The 19,405-nt window shown below is 46.3% G+C and overlaps 1 protein-coding gene across 22 annotated transcripts in view; it reads left to right on the top strand.

Moving 5' to 3' along the window:
• EPB41L4B (erythrocyte membrane protein band 4.1 like 4B) overlaps positions 1 to 19,405 on the top strand; it is a 143,685-nt gene that overhangs the window by 15,467 nt on the left and 108,813 nt on the right. The window contains exon 1 of one of the 22 annotated variants that reach the window (XM_042242914.2): positions 9,491 to 18,077. The exons of the other annotated variants lie outside the window; for them this stretch is intronic. Within the exon in view, the coding sequence (XP_042098848.1) occupies positions 17,895 to 18,077 (183 nt within the window). The 5' untranslated portion in view covers positions 9,491 to 17,894. Of the gene's footprint in view, positions 1 to 9,490; positions 18,078 to 19,405 lie in introns of those variants that run through there. 22 annotated transcript variants of the gene reach the window in all.

The raw sequence follows: 19,405 nt of genomic DNA on the forward strand, positions 1-19,405 counted from the left end.
CTCACCCTCACACTTTGTACCTTTGCTGTTCTTTCCCTTTCTTCTTGGCTGATTCTTATCTCCTAAGGGTCCAGTTGTCTCTCAGGACCCATTTCAGATGCCACCGTGTCTGTGAAGCTTGTCCCATAACCCCCGCCCTGCTTGTACTCTATAGTATTCCCGCTCATCTTTTGCCGTGTGGGGGACTTAGTACATCCCATGTCATGGTAGCGGTTCAGGTAGTAATTTGAGTAATAATTATAATTATTTATATTACTTACAAAAAATAAGTAATAAATTGACTTATTGTTTTGCAAAAGTTTTTATTTTGGTGAAATACAGATAAAGTTTCAACCATTCCATCACACTCACTCACAGTGTTAGGCAACCATTACCACAGTCTAGCTCCAGAGCCTTGTCATGACCCCTGAACCTAAGGAAGCATTCACCCTCCATTCTCCCCTCTTCCCAGGCTCTGGCAGCCACTAACCCGTTTTCTGTCTCCGTGGATTTGCCAACTCTCGATATTTCGTATAAATGGAGTCGTACAGAATGTGTGGCCTTTGGGGTCTGACTTGCACATAGCATGTTTTCAAAGTAGACTGACCATGTACATTATGATGTAAGCACTTCACATGGCTTAGCTCACTGATTTCTCACAACCCTATGAGTTAGATAGTTCCTATTAACATCCTCATTATACAGTGTAAGGAGATCGAGGCGCAGAGAGGGTAAGCAGCGTGCGAGAGCGTACACAGCACATAAATGGTTTTGGCGCCTTCGCTGTCCTGCTAGTGTCTGCTCTGTCTGCTCTTGACCTTGATCTTCAGAGATTACATGTATAAGTTTAACCTATGAAGTTGAATTTGAAGGAGAAAAACAGAATTCAAGACAGAATTAATCTACTGTAAAAGAACAACCTATGATGAAGCTCCAGCAGCAGAAACCTCCAGAGATGCAACTTAAGGGCGGTAGGACAGAACTGGCTGTGGGGGGTGGATTCTGCAGTCAGAGTTCTTGGCTTAATTGGAGTGGCCACTGTTGTTCAGTCATTAAGTCGTGTCCAACTCTTTGTGACGCCATGGACTGCAGCACGCCAGGCTTCTCTGTTCATCACCAACTCCCGGAGACTGCTCAAACTCGTGTCCATCGAGTCAGTGATGCCTTCCAACCTTCTCATCGTCTGTTTTCCCCTTCTCCTGCCTTCAGTCTTTCCCAGCATCAGGATTTTTTCCAGTGAGTCAGTTCTTCTCATTAGATGGCCAAAGTATTGGACCTTTAGCTTCAGCATCAGTCCTTCCAATGAATATCCAGGACTGAATTCCTTTAGGATTGACTGGTTTGATCTCCTTGCAGTCCAAGGGACTCTCAAGAGTCTTCTCCAGCACCACAGTTCGAAAGCATCAGTTCTTCAGCACTCAACCTTCTTTGCGGTGCAACTCTCATATCCTTACATGGCTACTGGAAAAACCATAGTTTTGACTATATGAACCTTTGTTGGCAAAGTGATATCTGTGCTTTTTAATACACTATCTAGATTTGTCATAGGTTTCCTTTCAAGGAACAAGTGTCTTTTTTACTTCATGGCTACAGTCACCGTCCACACTGATTTTGAAGCCCAAGAAAATAAAATCTGTCAGTTTCCACTTGTTCTCCATCTATTTGCCATGAAGTGATGGGACCGGATGCCATGATCTTCATTTTCTGAATGTTGAGTTTTAAGCCAGCTTTTTCATTCTCCTCTTTCACCTTCACCAAGAGGCTCTTTAGTTCCTCTTCACTTTCTGCCATTAGAGTGGTATCATCTACATATCTGAAGTTTTTGATGTTTCTCCCGGCAATCTTGATTTCAGCTTGTAACATCCAACCTGGCATTTCACATTGGAGTGGTCAGTTTTGTTATGGATTTCTCACTAGTGTCAGAAGTCCAGTAGAGGATTATATGTCTAGTATCAGAAGCCAGCTGATATCCCAGGATCACAGAAATGTTGAGGAATGAGTATCAAGAACCTTTCAAGTACCTGAAAGGTAGAGGGGATTGAAGCTAAAAGATTTCTTACAAAAGTGGAGTGTTTAGTTCAGTCGCTCAGTCATGTTCAACTCTTTGCGATCTCATGGGATGCAGCATGCCAGGCTTCCCTGTTCATCACCAACTCCCAGAGCTTACTAAAATTCATGTCCATCAAGTTGGTGATGCCATCCATCCATCTCATCCTCTGTTGTCCCCTTCTCCTGCCTTCAGTCTTTCCCAGCATCACGATCTTTTCCAGTGAGTCAGTTCTTCACATCAGGTGGCCAAAGTATTGGAGCTTCAGCATCAGTCCTTCCAATGAATATTCAGGACTGATTTCCTTTAGGATTGACTGGTTTGATCTCCTTGCAGTCCAAGGGACTCTCAAGAGTCTTGTCCAGGGAGGGGGGTTCATGTTTGGGAATGCATGTAAGAATTAAAGATTTTAAAATTTAAAAAATAAAAAACTAAAATTTATAAAATTTAAAAAAAAAAAAAAAGAGTCTTGTCCAACACCACAGTTCAAAGTACAGAGCTGGTATGACAGGATAATATTTTTTATAAAACCAGTATTTTCATTATTTTTCCCTTTTTTGCTTCCTAGTTAACCAACTAGGCTACTTTGTTCTCAATGCTTCAGGAAAGGTTTGTTATAATCAAACACAGAAAATTATGATAAAAAAACAAAGATGCAGATGACAGACGCTGGAGCCACATTTGCCAGGGCCTTGCCACAGAGTGGTGGGCCACACATTAAACCGTTCTGTCATCTTTTCCTTGTCATAGGGCAGTGGCTACTTTATAAAGGTTTTGTGAGAATTAACTGAGGAAGTATACACGAAGTGCTCAGAACTATGTCTGGCACTGAGTAAGCTCCACTTTGGAAGAAAAGCTATGACCAATCTAGACAGCATAAAAGCAGAGACATTACTTTGCCAACAAAGGTCCACCTAGTCAAAGCTATGCTTTTTCCAGTAGTCAGGTATGGATGTGAGAGTTGGACTATAAAGAAAGCTGAGCGCTGAAGAATTGATGCTTTTGAACTGTGGTATTGGAGAAGACTCTTGAGAGTCCCTTGGACAGCAAAGAGATCCAACCAGTCCATCCTAAATGAAATCAGTCCTGAATATTCATTGGAAGGACTGATGCTGAAGCTGAAACTTCAATACTTTGGCCACCTCATGCAAAGAGTTGACTCATTGGAAAAGACTCTGATGCTGGGAGGGATTGGGGGCAGGAGGAGAAGGGGATGACAGAGGATGAGATGGCTGGATGGCATCACTGACTTGATGGACATGAGTTTGGATGAACTCATGGAGATGGTGATGGACAGGGAGGCCTGGCGTGCTGTGATTCAGGGGGTCGCAGAGTCGGACACAACTGAGCAACTGAACTGAACTGATGCTGTTTATTTTAGAATTTCTAGGAATTATCAATTAAAAAAATACCAAATAAAAGTCGTATCATACCTCCAATAATACATCATCACTTCATTTACATTTTGGTGGTATCCCTCCACCTTTTTGCTAATAATGGATAAAAAATGGTTTCTTTCAACAAAAATTCCATCACACTCCATATGCTCTTTTTTTAAAAAAATTGTGGAGTAAAATGTGTTCTTAATCATTACACTTTACTTCCTGTTATATTTGGTGAAAAACTTGGGACCTCACCATGTGAAGGAAGGCAAAATCTTTGCAGCCAGGGGAGCAGCTAGTCCCTGGTAGAGGAGGGTCTAAAGTGACTGTGGTGTGAGATGGCCTATTACTGGGGATTTATGGTTCATGATAGAGCCAAGGTTGGTCCCAGGTTCTGATATTGTGCTGAGAACACTGGGTCTTCAAGTGTGTGCCCAGCCATCATCTCACTTAATCCTCATCTGGTCCACACCGCTCCGCAGTGCAGCGCCCTCATCCCCATTTGGTGGAGGAGATGGCTGAGCCCAGCAAGTTGCATTTGCTCTTTTGACCTTTGGGAGCTCTGCCACCCCATTTTGCTTCTCAGGTCACCTTAGTACCAGGCAGAATGACCTGGGCAGATATGATCAGAGCCAGACAGCTGAAGCCTTGTAGGGGTTCGTTGGAGGGAGAGGTCGATTTCCATCCATGAGGGCTTCGGGGGATGTGGCTGTGGGGTGATTTTGACTCTGGACGGAAGACTGACCAGCCTCACTGAGGAGGCCGTGAGGGGAGCCGTGTCTGGGAAGCAGAATGCAGCTCAGGAGAGGATGAAGCAGAGTGATGAGAAGGGAGCTAGGACCACTGGATGCTTGGAGTTTGGCTCAGGGATGGGTGAAGGTGGACAGTCATCAGGCTGTTAGCTGTATCTCGGGTCCGAACTAGCGTGGTGCTGGGTGTGGACAGAGGGGCAGATGCAGTGGCGTTCAAGCACGTGGAACCCAGTGGCTTTGGTGGCTGGATCTAGGAGTAGGGTTGATGGGAAGCTGAGCCAGGACAATCCCCATCCCACTCCCTGTTTTGTGCATGGAAGGTTGGCAGGGTTGATAGCCTACAGGTGGAATGGTGATGCGGAGAGGTCCTGATACTATGTTGCCTGGGTCCTTGGTTTGTTTTATTTTTTAAGTTTGCAAATGTAGTATTTATTTATTTATTTTTGCATTTTATTTCTTTAAGAGGACCTCCAAATGGTATAAACTTCCAGGTGCCATAAAGCCTGGATTCACTCCTGGCTGTATTTTAGTCGATGCCAGTGTGCCGGCCCAGTGGGATCAGACACCTGGAAAGGAGTGTGGTAAGGCTTTCAGCGCAGCTCACATCCACCGGGCCAACTGGGAGGCTGAGACAGAGACCCAGATGGTGTCTGTCCACTGTAGACTTGTGGAAAGTTGTTCCCAGCCAGGCTCCGGGCTGTGTCAGCCCGCACAGTCCCCGAGCACGGGTGTTAGGACTCCTGCTGACGTGGAATCCCTGGGAAAAGGAGGGCGGCCCAAGCTCTTGCCCTCTGCTCCGTTGCCTCCCAACCCTGGGTGGCCTTGACATCTTCAAGGAAGAGTGAAGAATAAGAAACATGGGTGTTTATCAAGAGCCTGCTTTATGCACAGAACCATGCCGGGGCCAGGTAGATACAAGACTGAGTCAAGATTACATCCTTCCTCAAGCAACTGCCCATTTAGTGGGAAGATGCGTCTTTGGGGTTTGCAGAGAACACTACAGCTTTACCTGAATATTCACTAAAAAGGCCGAAACTGAAGCGCCAATGCTTGGGCCACCTGATGCAAAGCACCGACTCGTTGGAAAAGACCCTGATGCTGGGAAAGATTGAGGGCAGGAGGAGAAGGGGACGACAGAGGATGAAATGGTTGGATGGCATCACCGATTTGATGGGACATGAGTTTGAGTAAACTCTGAGAGATGGTAAAGGACAAGGAAGTCTGGTATGCTGCATTCCTTGGGGTTGCAAAGAGTCGGACACAACTCAGCAACTGAGCAACAAACCCACTTGTACCCAGTTTACTTGCTTAAGAAGGAAGAGCCAGGGCAAAAAAACAGTGGTCAGTCTTGCTTCTCAGAGGTCACCACAGGTCAGAGCTCTGGGGTGGTGGTTGTCGCACATTTTAGGTGCAGAAACCAGTATCTGGAACACGGGACCCAGCCAAGAAAGCAGGATTTGAGTAATTTATTGGAAATCACAGCTCTGAATCCCAGTGCAGGTTATCTTTATCTCAAATGTTTATCTCAGAGCTTTATAGTTTATCCATATAAGATAGCATGAGAAAGGTGATAAAGACATCTCTATGCAGCATGGCCCAAAGGGAATTTTAAAACCTGTCTTTCTGTCTTCATAGGTGTTATGCTGAGTGAAATAAGCCTTGTACAAGAATACCTCTGGATGATTCCATTTCTCTGTCACTCCAGAACTGGCAAAACTAATCTGGAGAAGAATCAGTTCAGAATGGGTGTTGCTTCCTAGGGAGTGGGGACAGCCAGGAATTGACCCAGGAGGGGTGCCCAGGATCTGGGGAGATTAGAATGTGCGGAATGGTACAGGGGTGTGGGTTGCACAGATGTTTCCATCTGTCAATATGGAGCGGCTCAGATTTGCACATTTAGATGTAAGTAAATGTACCACCACCATCTGTGCAAAAGAAGTGTGAAAAAAATTAATGGAGGGAAGGGGGAGGAAGGAGTACAGTTGACACGGAATGTTGATCCCTGCTAAACCTGAGTGACAGGTGTTTACTGTACTCTTGTTTATTTTTTTTCACGCGTGCGTGCATACTGAGTCACTTCAGTCATGTCCAACTCTTTGCGACCCAATGGACTGCAGGCCGCCAGGCTCCTCTGCCCATGGAATTCTCCAGGCAAGAATACCAGAGGGGGTTGCCATACCCTCCTTCAGGGGATCTTTCCTACCCAGGGATTGAACCTGCCTCTGTTACATCTTGGGCATTGGCAAGCAGGTTCTTTACCACTAACACCACCTGGGAAGCCCACATGTATTGATAATGACCCTGAAAAAGGGTTTTAAAAGTGGGGGCATGCTAGGTAATCTTTGTTGATTCCTCCCTCTTCCAGAAATCTGGCCCAGTTGGCGTCCTCTGGGGAAAATGCCAGTCTCGTGGGCATGGGAGTTGGTCCCAGTCGCCCCGGCTGTGGGTCTCCAGGCATGTTCTCCTCTGCCTTGTTGGTGGCTGTGAACTTCGGCTTCCTCCCCCTGGCACCTGCCATCTCCCCTGCCCTCTTGTCCCCTGTCCATTTACTCGGGAGAACAGACCCTCCCCTTCTGTGACTTTGACCTTCCCACTCCACCCACACTTGGGGCTTCTTATCTGGGACTCCTCCCTTGGCGAGTGCTTCTCAGCCGTGAGTGAATCCACAAAGGCGCGTTCACTTGGGCCTCATTTCCCTTCCACTCAGGGCTGTAAGGTCCACCTTACAGTGTGCCTTTGCTCAGCCATCAAGATTGTGGACTGGAGGGGCTTGTGCCCCACGTGGCTGTAGAGGAATACAGGCCATGTGCTTCCGTTTGCATCTAGAACTGCAGGATGGGCACAGCCAGTCTGCAGCTCCTGTGGGAGGGAGGGAGAGAGGGGTATTGGGAAGACCTGCGCGGGATGTCCAGGGGCTGGGAACAGTTCTGTCTTTTGACCTGGGCGGTGGCTGCATAGTCATGCTCATTTCTGATCATTCCTAGCGTTGTACACGTGTGACCTGTGCAGTTTTGTCTGTGTGTGTCATGCTCCAATTAAAAAGTAGACTAAAGGTCTGTACAAGGCTTTAAAAATTTTCCACATTTCACATAAAGGAATTTCAATTTTGTAGCTTTCTTGAGCAACTGGAAAGTCTGATAGCACGGTCTGAATTCTCATAGAGCAGCAGTTGACTAGATCTGTGTGGTGACTGCCCCCAATTCACTTGTGAGCACCATCCAGCTGGAATGGTGGAACCTGCTGGAATGGTTAGCGCCTGCATAGACCCACACAGATTTTCCTCCTGCCCCTACAGTAACTGCCTAGGTCCCTGAGAAGGTATAAGGGTTGGGGTTCAATGCCTGGTTTAGAGACAGTCTTGGAAAAAAATCTTTTGACACAGATTTGAAGTCCTGGGTCACTGAGGTCTTCTCTTATGTGTGAAATCATTCTAGGTGAATTAGTTCTGGTTGAACTGGGAGATGTTGGGGTTAGCTATGACCAATCCACAGCAGTAAGAGATGATGAAGAGTTGCTGTATTTATGTGTGTTTGTGTGTGTGTGTTTAGTCACTAAGCCATGTCTGATTCTTTGTGACCCCATGGACTGTAGCCCACCAGGCTCCTCTGTCCATGGGATTCTCCAGGCAAGAATTCTGGATTGGATTGCCATGCCCTTCTCCAGGGGATCTGCCTGGACCCAGGGATCAAACCCGAGTCTCTTACATTGTAGGTGGATTCTTTACCACCGAGCCACCAGGGAATCCCTCTGTATTTGTGCCTAGGTATTTAGTTCTGTCGGAGAAGGCAATGGCACCCCATTCCAGCACTCTTGCCTGGAAAATCCCATAGACGGAGGAGCCTGGTGGGCCGCAGTCCATGGGGTCGCACAGAGTCGGACACGACTGAAATGACTTAGCAGCAGTAGCATTTAGTTTTGTAGATAATTTCCTATTTGTATCTTCTACTTTAAAGTAATATTTAAAGTAACATTCCATAATACTACATAGTACTATTTCATACTTTTTTTTTAACCATGTTTGATATTCAGTATTTTTTGCTTTTAAAAATGCATCTGTGATTGGAACATTTTTCCTAGATCATGGTTAAGGAGAGGCTCACTTTCTGTGTGGTGAACTTGCAGCCAAGAGTCTTCTCACCACAGCTCACAGTAAACACAGACCACTCACCTCATAATAATCTTGACAATGCCATCCCTGCAAATCCAGACCCAGGGAGTGCCCGTAGGCATCACACCCTCCTTTTCTTCTTCTGAATGTGTCATTCTCTGCCTTCTTCCAGGAGACTTTTTAAAGAATACTGACTCACCAAAGGAAAAAGAGAGAGAGAGAGAAGAATGAAAAATCAAAGGCCACCTGTAACGAGACACCTTTATTTTATATCCCTCCATCAGGGACATGGATGGTGGTGCCTCAGTTGTAGTTTTATGACCCTAACAGTCATGCTCACCAGAGACAAGGTTAAAAGTTTTATGTGCTTTTCCACTCATTAACCTGTTTTGAAAATCTTCCACGCACACAGAGCTGGGTAAATTAAGCCCTGGAATTCTGTGCCTCAGCAGTTGGTGTGATCACTAAAAGAGTTAAAGTGGCAGTCGCTCAGTTGAGTTCCACTCTTTGTGACCCCATGGACTACAGCACGCCAGGCTTTCCTGTCCCTCACCATCTTCTGAAGCTTGCTCAAGCCAGATTGAAAACTGGTCCTAACTTGAATCTGCCTGTACTACTCGGCTTGGGCTGCCGTAAGCAAAGTACCATGGTCTCGGTGGATTGAACAATAGAAATTTATCTTTCCGTAGTTCCAGAGGCTGGAAGTCCAAGCTCAGGGTGCCGGCAGAGTCAGGCCTGTCCCCTTGCCTTGTGGATGGCCGCTCTCTTGCTGCCCCATCTCCTCCTGTCTTCGGGTGGTCTTTTCTGTATCAGCCTTGGTTTGTGTGTGAGCCCCGCTTATAAGGACACTAGTCAGATAGGCTAGGGCACATGCTAATGAACTCATTTTAACTTAATTACCTCTTCTTCAGTTACAGCCATGTTGGGAAGCATTGTAGGGTTAAAGCTTCGACATATGAATTTGGGAGGGACATGGTTCATCCTCAGTCACTCCACCTCTGTAAAGCTCATCTTCCACGAGTTGATAGGCCACCTAGAATGAAGCCTGCCTCCACGGATCTGCCCTATGGGTGAACCCTGGGGCCAAGCCCAGTTAAATTCATCATTTCATTTCTTGCCATCCTCAAACATTCCTACCAGGTAAGATGTTTCTGACACCGGTCTCAGCCTAAGCTGAAGACCAGGGCTGGGACTCAGATCCCTGCCACGCTGATCCCAGAGCCCATGCTGTCAGCCACTGCATCATGGGGTGTGTTGCGACACCCAGAACTTTCAGAGCTGTAAAGGGCTCCAAGGAGAGAAGGGGGCGGTCGTGACAGGTCCCAGTAATTCAAAGATGCGAGGTAGCACTGACCTGCTTTACTCTGCAAATTTAGTCGCGTTCCTAGGTTGCAGGATCGGTGGGGGCAGTCGTCCACCCAAAATTAGTTCTTTCTGTTCATGTTTCTTGGCTGGGTTTCCTGGGAATTCATTGCATATTTATTTATGTGGAGTTATTTGCTTTTAGAATCACATGGATGGGGAATCTGCAATCTGGCTGCAAAAAGTGATTTGGCAATTTATTTTCAGGGCTGCCCTTCTTCCAGCAGCTTGTTTCAAACTCAACCTCTGGCACGAAGGCATCCATCATTTTAATTGCATGTTACTGTTTGGCCAGGCACAAATTTGTTTCATTTTCTTTTCCTTTCTCCTGTGTTTCTTTCTTCTCCCCACCCCCTTTTTCTGATCCACCATTTTATAAAGCCAAAAATATTTGCCCAAACAAGGCACTTTTTATAGCCAACAAGCTTTTAACACTGAAATTTTTGGTATTGCCTATTTGATCTCTAACCTTTCCATAGCAGAAATGCTAGGCTGGGTTTTTTTGTTTGCTATTCAGGTAACATAATGCATTTGTCTCAAGACAGTTCTGAGAAAGAAAATTGTATTGGTCTCGGGGTCAGAAGGCTACTGTTCTATTCTTGGCTTTGCACCGGCTGCCTGGCAACATGACCTATGTCTGGCCTCGTTTTTCCCCATCTGTAAAATGAGGAACTTGAATGTATTGATTTCTGAGCCGTCTCTGCTTCTTATTTGGTAACTTGGATGCCTAGTAGGGCCTGTGTGGGTGCCTGGTCACCGTGGCCAGACACCTTTAAACTCTTCAACTTCTTTGCAGTTTGTGAAGTTTTCATTAAGTTTTTATTATGGAAAATTTCAAATATACAAGTTGAGACAATAGTATGATGAAACTGTCTTGTATACAGCACCCATATTTTGTTATTTCTCTGGAGTATCTTCAAGCAACTCCGAGACAACTTTGTATCATTTAGCCTGTTAATACCTAAATGGGTGTCCCTCTCTCTTTCTACATGTCTACCATCTGTGATCACACTCAACTAAACTTGAACAATGAGTCTTCAGTGTCGTCTGATGCCGAGTCCTTGTTCGCTTTTCCTCCAGCATCTAAAACCTTTTTGTGGTCAGTGGTTGGCATGTTTGAATCAGGAGCCAACTACAGACAACACATTGCATTTGGTAAACAATGTCTTTTAAGTCTCTCTGAATCCCTAGCTGTCCTCTCCCCCATCTACGGTGCAATTTATTGAGTTCTTAATACAGTGTTGGTGCATGTAGAGCAAGGCAGCTTCAGTCATTCCAGCCCTTGATTTTAATATCTTTTTCCTAAACAGTTAGGACCTTCAAAGAGTAGTTTTCAGGTTTGTTTACCCCCCTTTTTTTCCAAGACTCAATATATTTATCATTCTAATTCCTTGTCTCCAAGCAGATGATACCTGAGCTAACATCAGTGTAAGGATTCCTAAGAAACAGTTTTTAAAGTTATGGAAAATTTTTTTGTATACTAAATCTTTTATGAACACACACATGCCATGCACACATTATATCTGTATTTGCATGGTTTTCTTTCTGATTATCTATTACATAACAAATTCCCCCAGGGCTCAGTGGTTTAAAGCATCACTGTTTATCATAGTTCATGGGTTCTCTTGGTCAAGAACCCATTGAGGTGGGGCCAGGCTGAGATTTTCTTTTGCTCCTTATGTCATGGACCAGGTCACTCAGGAGGAAACTTAGTTGCAAGATTGGCTAGTGAGGGTGGTTCATGATGGCTGTGCTCACATGTCTGGCACCTTGGCGGGGATGGTTGGAGGCTGGGCTCAGCTGGGACAGTTGACAGGAACATGTTCACGGCCTCTTCAGCGTGCTAGTCTTAGAGTACTTGGATTTTTTACCTGGTAGTCGGGTCTTCCCACAGAGCAAGTGTCCCTAGAGAATTGTCACTCACCTTGGAAATGACAAAATATCACGAATACCGTATTCTATTTGGTTGTGGCAGCACCAGGCTCTTCCAGATGCAGGGGAAAAGGAGAAAGACTTGACAGCCCTGTTTGTAAGTGCCACAGTTTAAAAAGATCAATGTGAAAATTAGCATGCTAGGTACTTGCCACCTGAGACCTTTCAAGTCCCCCAAGTACTTGCTTCTCTTTTGATGCAAGACGGAGGGTGCTAAGCTGGGAAGCACCTGCCTGAGAGGTCATTCAGGGCAGTCTCCTGCCCCCGATCCCATTCTCCAGAGCTTCGTGTGGACTCAGTTGGGCCAAGGCCATTGTGACTGGTTCATGACTCACCTTGCTTACTAATAAAGGTGAGGAGAGTCTCCCAATCCAGAATTCTAAGAGTAATTTGTCCAGTGGACCTTGGTGTTAAGGAGGTTGTCTGATATTTTTGTCCCCGTCGGTCAGGATCACATATTAAAATGTGCTTGACAGTGCGTGCTCAGTTGCTAAGTCATGTCTGACTCTTTGCGACTCCACGGACTGTAGCCCACCAGGCTCCTCTGTCTATGGGATTCTCCAGGCAAAAACACTGGAGTGGGTTGCCATGCACTCCTCCAGGGGATCTTCATGACCCAGGGATCGAACCCTGTCTCCTGCATTGGCAGGTGGGTTCTTTACCACCGAACCAGCAGGGAAGCCTGGGCTTGATAGTTCAGTTCGATTACTCAGTTGTGTCCGACTCTTTGCACCCCATGGACTGCAGCATGCCAGGCCTCCCTGTCCATCACCAACTCCCGGAGTTTATTCAAACTCATGTCCATTGAGTCAGTGATACCATCCAACCATCCTCTGTCATCCCCTTCTCCTCTCACCTTCAATATTTCCCAGCATCAGGGTCTTTTCAAATGAGTCAGCTCTTTGCATCAAGTGGCCAAAGTATCGAGTTTCAGCTTCAACATCAGTCCTTCCAGTGAACATTCAGGACTAATTTCCTTTAGGATGGACTGGTTGGATCTCCTTGCAGTCCAAGGGACTCTCAAGAGGCCTGATAGTAGTTACCCCCAAATTAAAGAGTATTCAACCTGTGCTGTTTTAGGGTTTCTTACTGAGAGGGGGAGGTGTAGTATTTGAAGTGTTGGGTGAAACCAGTTTTCAGGGCTGCCAGGATCAAGTAGCGTTAGTGTCCAGACTTTATTCAGCACTTAGGTGCTTCAGCTGAGTGCTGAGTCACCTGTGGTAGGCACGGTTGGAAGCAGCTATAGGGAGACAGAAACTGAGGTCATCAGAAGGTGTTAGGCATTCCACGCTGATTGCAAGAAGGTTCATAGGATCATGGCTGTTGGGGCCATTTAATTCTCACAGCAGAAACAAATGAGAGCTTTGACTTTCGGCCCAAAGATGGCTTATCAGCCTGGAACAGAGGCTGATTGATAGATAATAAGACAGCACAAAGTCGCAGTGTTTAGATCGATCGCTCCATCCCTGGAAACCAGTGTGGCGGTGCTCTGTGGGGGAACCCTTACGCCTACCCTCTACCCGCCCAAAGCTCATGTCCCATGTGGAGAGCCCTGTGCCCCTGGTTGGAAGAGAACCCCACTCACACTGTCCCCTTTCACTGATGCGCACACCAAAACACTTTCCTCTAAGACTGTTCTCACTTCCTTGTTGACCAAAAATAAGGGCCGTGGTATTGGTTGCTTCCTCCGATTTCCAAGAGATGGTTAGCCAGGCAGGTCAGGAAATTAGTAACATGTACTCTGTTTTACCAGAATTGAATTTCCAGGAGCCACCCAGACTCTTGGTGTCCCCCACACAAAGTGTCTTGGCTTCTGGGTTAGTGTGTGAGTGAATCAACTACTTTTCATTCTGCCCCAATTTCCCTTCCTCCAAACAAAATGGGAATTGCCCCCTACCTCCCACCAGGAGGTCTGCTCGTGTTTGACCGGGTGGCCCTGTCTCCCACCTGTAGCCAAGACCACGCATGAAGCACGCTTTCTGCAGCCGTGTGTTGAATTGGGCTTCAGGAATATTTCTTTGCTGGCTGGACACATTGCATGTGTTTGGAGCCAAACAGGTGAATGAGCCGACTGGGGAAGCAGTGGGATGAGATGGAAGGATCTCTGTCCTAGGAATCCAGAAGGCTGGGTTCTGATTCTTGGTCTGCCACTTATGAGTAATAGGAATTTGGTCATGTTGATCTCTCTGAGTCTCAGGCTTTCTCTGCAAACTGGGGTCATGGAACCTTGGTAAACATGGAAGCCTTCTTCAACTGTGAGGTGGAATTTATAAGCTGGACAGCTTGGCCTTCAATCCAGCAGATTAGGGATCCTCTGCATTGTCTTTGTACCAATAGATTTCAGTTTTGAGTCACCAGATCTTGCTGAGGGCTGAGCTGCTATTTCTCACTCAGGATGAAATTTCAAGGTAACTTTATTTGGTAATTTCAGATATTTGTGTTTACGACATCCTGGTGTAAACAGTGTATATTTCTTTGTGATGACTTAGTAGGGATGGCAGTAGGAACAGAGACCCCTGGCCCCTCTGTGTGCACGTGCAGGTATTAGAGAGCTACTTTCCTACTAAGGTTCAGAGAAAAGTAGCAAGTTATCAAGTTTGGGGGTGAGGGTAGGAAGTAGTAACTAACCATGAAATTAGCACTTCCTAGAGACAGCTTACTCCTTGGAAGGAAAGTTATGACCAACCTAGATAGCATATTAAAAAGCAGAGACATTACTTTGCCAACAAAGGTCCACTAGTCAAGGCTATGGTTTTCCAGTAGTCATGTATGGATGTGAGAGTTGGACTGTGAAGAAAGCTGAGCACCGAAGAATTGATGCTTTTGAACTGTGGTGTTGGAGAAGACTCTTGAGCGTCCCTTGGACTGCAAGGAGATCCAACCAGTCCATCCTAAAGATCAGCCCTGGGTGTTCTTTGGAGGGAATGATGCTAAAGCTTAAACTCCAATACTTTGACCACCTCATGCGAAGAATTGACTCATTGGAAAAGACCCTGATGCTGGGAGGGCTTGGGGGCAGGAGGAGAAGGGGACAACAGAGGATGAGATGGCTGGATGGCATCACTGACTCAATGGATGTGAGTTTGAGTGAACTCCGGGAGTTGGTGATGGACAGGGAGGCCTGGCGTGCTGCAATTCACGGGGTCACAAAGAGTTGGACATGACTGAGCGACTGAACTGAACTGACCTGAGAGACAGTTGAAAGATGCCTTGAGGCAGGTACCTTCTGGGAACCAATGGCCAGGAAGACCACTAATGAGAACAGTTAGAGTTCTGAGAGCTGTTTAAACAAGGGGTGATTAAGAACTTGGAAAGGAAGGATTTGATCTCCAAGAACTAACATGGGTTTACCCAAAATCCCAAAGCCAGGCTAGCCTGTTTTCCTCTAAATGGGATTACTAGATCATGTATTTGTTCTCAGTTCAGTAGCTCAGTCGTGTCTGACTCTGCGATCCCATGGACTGCAGCACGTCAGACTTCCCTGTCCATCACCAACTCCTGGAGCTTGCTCAAACTCATGTCCATTGAGTCGGTGATGCCATCCAACCATCTCATCCTCTGTCATCCCCTTCTCCTACTGCCTTCAATCTTTCCCAGCATCAGGGTCTTTTCCAATGAGTCAGCTCTTTGCATCAGGTGGCCAAAGTATTGTAGTTTCAGCTTCAGCATCAGCCCTTCCAACGAATATTCAGGACTGATCTCCTTTAGGATGGACTGGTTTGATCTCCTTGCAGTCCAAGGGACGCTCAAGAGTCTTCTCCAACACCACAGTTCAAAAGCATCAATTCTTCGGTGCTCAGCTTTCTTTATAGTCCAACTCTCACATCCATACATGTCTACTGGAAAAACCATAGCTTTGACTAGATGGACCTTTGTCGGTACGTGTTCAGCATTTGGCAAAAAAACACATTGTGTTATTCCTGTGGACATGTGAGAGGAATAAGGTTTGGATGAAAGTGATAATAATTCCTTTGTGTGTATGGGACACTGCAGTTGACAGTGGATGCTTGTTTGCTTTCTTTTTTATTAATGCAGTGACTTAGCAGGGTGGACAGGGTAGAGGAGAGTACCCATTTTTCAGATGGAGAAGCTGAGACTTGGCATGGGGAGTGCCTAAAGTCACAGTCATATTGCTAGAAAAGAAATAGAACTGGTTTTCCAACCCAACATTTTGGCCTCTAAGAGTCCCAGGGCATGCCTCCACCGTGGTACAACTGTGTGTATTTATAACCGGTTTGAGGCCACCATCAGATGGGCACCTTAATACTTAGAGCTAAAGAAAGACTCTACCCTTCCTCCCACCCTCTCCTCCACCTCCACCCTCTGTCCCTTTCTGTTTATCAAGTTTCCATATGTTATAAAACTTAGGATCAATCATTGATAAATGGAATGATAACCTGGGACCACTCGGGGGACTCTTGCTGTGGCCCACAGATGAGGTGATGTGGCCTGAGCCATCATGGAGAGGAAGGAGAGAGCCTTCCAAAGATGGGTGCAGAGGGACTTGCCCTCTGATGGATGTGGAGCTGGTGGATGGAGGGGAGAGAGCCTCGTGTGCCTTCAAGGCTCCTGAAAGCCTTTCTCTGCCCAGATGGCATTCTTTCCACCCCCTAGGATGTGCACGCTTGACTGGCACTCTCACCCGCAGCTTATTTCCTCCTTTCAAACCTACCTGGGATGCGCAGCATTGAATGCTATGGAGACTAATGAGATTTGGATGGCTGGCCTTCTGTCTTCTTTGTTCTTCCAGGACCACTGTTGACTTATTACATTGCACGTGGGTCAGGCTGCAGTGAGATGTTGCCCATTGCATCTTATCTGAGAAGGTCAGGCTGGTTCATTTGTCTGCAGGACAGTTAAGACATCAGCTGTCCAGCAGTCTTCCTTATCGAGACCTTGGCTGGAAACCAGCAGATAGACTAAATCGGAACCTCTGACTGGCCAGTGAAGGTATCACAACGTCCATACCTTTCCCTGCTGGCTGCCTGCCTGACCCTGTCTTTAGCTGGCAACCCAGTACTCTTATTTTACATGGTTTTCATGTGCATGGTTATTTTTAGCTCCTGTCAGATCAGAAGGAGCTGCTATAGAGAGCTATACTGTCTCCAAACCACTAGTTGCTGGTCCTTGTGAAAAGTGATGTGTTGAGATGGGAGGCCGAAAACCTAGGTGCTGTGGATGCAAGAACTCAAGGGTAGAGCTCTCTAGATCCTGCTGTGTTTGGGGCAACTCTCCCTGTGTGTCTTATAGCTGGATTTCAAGATGGTGCTCAGAACTTTGAAAGATTTTACACTGAGTATGTTTTACACTGAGCTTGGGAAGGCACGGAGTACCACTTGGTACTGTGACCTGTGGGCTCGGGTCTTAAGCTGTTTAGGCTGACTTCATTCTCCAAGGATTTGTTCTTCTCCGGTTTCCTGTAGCTGCGCCTTCCAGACTTTGGGACCCCAGTGTACCCCATTGCCTGGAAGGGTGACTGGCATTTGATGAGCAGTTGATAAACATTTGCTGAATGAGTGAGTGAGTTCATCACAGAGAGGGCGACTTAGTTAACGATGAGGCAACAGGATCAGCTTCTAGTCTTGCCACATTAACTGATCTCGTGTACTCAGTTGACAGCACTTCATGTAACAACCACGAAATCATGTTTAGGTAAATGGCCTTGGAAGCACAGGACCGTTCCCTAGATGCTTCTTCATGGAAACTGTATCTGAAAAGATTTTAATGACTGTATTCTCATTTTTAGGTCTGCTGCTTGGGAAATACCAGTCTGTTTTTTGTGCTTTAGTGTGGCCCCTCCAGAAGATCCATTTCTTGGCCCTAGACCCTACACATCCCCCATTCATCCATCCATCTTGTACGTCCATCCGTCCATCCATCCATCTATCCATCCAGCAGACATTTGTGGAGTACCTGCTGGGTGCCAGCCAGGCATGTGCTTTGGAGATGGAGGGAAGAAGGGGTGGTACCCAGAGGAACTCAGCAGGTCTCTGCCCTTGGGAGTGCTGAGTCTGAAGCAGGAGTAAGATGGGAACATGAGTAGCCGTGATGCAGTGTGTTAAGTATGCCTGTAATAAAGGCCTGAGCCTGCTTGTGGGAACCCGAGGGAGGGGCACTTACTGCCTTTGCGGGGGGGGGGGGGGGGGGGGGGAGAACAGAGTTGGAGATGTTGCCAAAGAAGGATATGTTTGGGCGAGTAAGCCCAAGATGACAGCTTGTGGGGCTTCTAGGGGCTGCTCTCAGTAAGGTGTCCTGGCTGGTGGTACAGATGAATTATCTGGAACCTTCTCAGTTTTGAGAGTGGACACACTGCGGGCTGGGAGGGGTGAGAGATGGTTGATTCAAGCGCTGTGATCTTGACCGTCCTGTCTTCAGCCCCCTGGGACCTCTGTTTCAAGGACCTTTTTATTTGTTCCAGCCCTCATAATTTCATCAGATTCTTTTTAGACCCAGTAAGGGCCACTGGGAATTCCGTCTTCCAGCAGAAGAGACCCAAGAGTGTACTTGGTTGGGAGGTGAGTGGGGGGAAGTGTTTATAGGTGAGTAAAAATGGTACATCCTACCCACCAGACTCTGTCTGCCACCTCCACGTCCAGCCGAGTGAGGGTCTACCAGTAAGAGGAGCCCATCTTACATTGGCAGAAGGGACCCACTGCCCCTAGAAAGGTTATTTTCCCAACCACCACCTTGAGCTCCTTCTAAATTAAGAGCCATTTTAGAAAGACATGAGAAAAATAAAATTTGGAATGGCCTAGACAAAGACTTCGGCTAACTCCCCTCGTTTTACATTTGCGGAACTGTGCTTTTTTGAGTTCAGACCCCGAGAGTGTTAAAATTACATACCTGGATGGTAAGCCCTGAACCAAAAGAGACCCAGGTGGGGAGCAGGTTGGATATGGGGTCAGTTGAGCTTTGGTGGCCCTATATATCCAGGGGACCATAGGCAGGCCTGATTAGCAGCCATGGGGGGAAGTCCAGGGCGGCCATGTGGATTGGGGAGGTTATGAATTGCTTAAAGGCTGCAGTTGGTGGTGCATCCGGGACGAGAGGTCTCTTGCTTCCTCACAGCCCAGCTGTTTCTGCCACATCCTGCTGCTAAAGCTTTACTCTGACTAGTTCTTTCCCGCTAGGAAACCCACTAATGAAGCCTTGGCACCGTGCTAATAGGTGTTGCATGGGGCCAGTAGCACTGGATAGTAATTGGAAAAAATACCTGCAGAGAATGGACTGTTATGGGCAAGGAGGAAGAGTGCCAGGATTGTGGTGTGTTTTTTTTTTTTTTTTCTTTTCTTTTTTTTAACATTGTATTTGTTGCCTAACAACTGCCAAAAAATCAGTATTAAAGAAAACTTGGGAAATAAAGCATCTATCATGTCTCCATGCTGACGCAGCTGTTGTAATTTTTGCCACTCTCCTGTTTTTATCAAGTAGTCAGTCCATGTGCAGTACAGACTTAGATTTATGTAGCTGGAGTCACAGTTTGCTGTTCCCTTGTGCTCTGTTTATTGAACGTTTGTTGTAAGAATTTTCCATAGTTCTGTCTCATCCTCATAACTCTCTTTTGTAACAGCCGAATAATATTCTGATGTGCTGGTGGGCCCCAGTGCTATGTTCTGTGATTGGAATTTTGATTGTTTCTCCTTTTTGCCCATCCCTAATCCCACCTTATTTCTCCACTAGATTCATTTACAGAGAATGCCACTGCATGTCGAGCCTTCTGGAATCTTGTATTGAATTGTTGCTTTCAGAGGAGTATTTTCGGAGAGGAAGGAGACTGTAATTCATTGATGAAGTTTTTATTTTTTTTAAACTTTTTGTTATTGTTGTTTATTTATATAACACA

The sequence above is a fragment of the Ovis aries genome, chromosome 2, assembly GCF_016772045.2.
Source record: "Ovis aries strain OAR_USU_Benz2616 breed Rambouillet chromosome 2, ARS-UI_Ramb_v3.0, whole genome shotgun sequence".
NCBI classification, from domain to species: domain Eukaryota; kingdom Metazoa; phylum Chordata; class Mammalia; order Artiodactyla; family Bovidae; genus Ovis; species Ovis aries.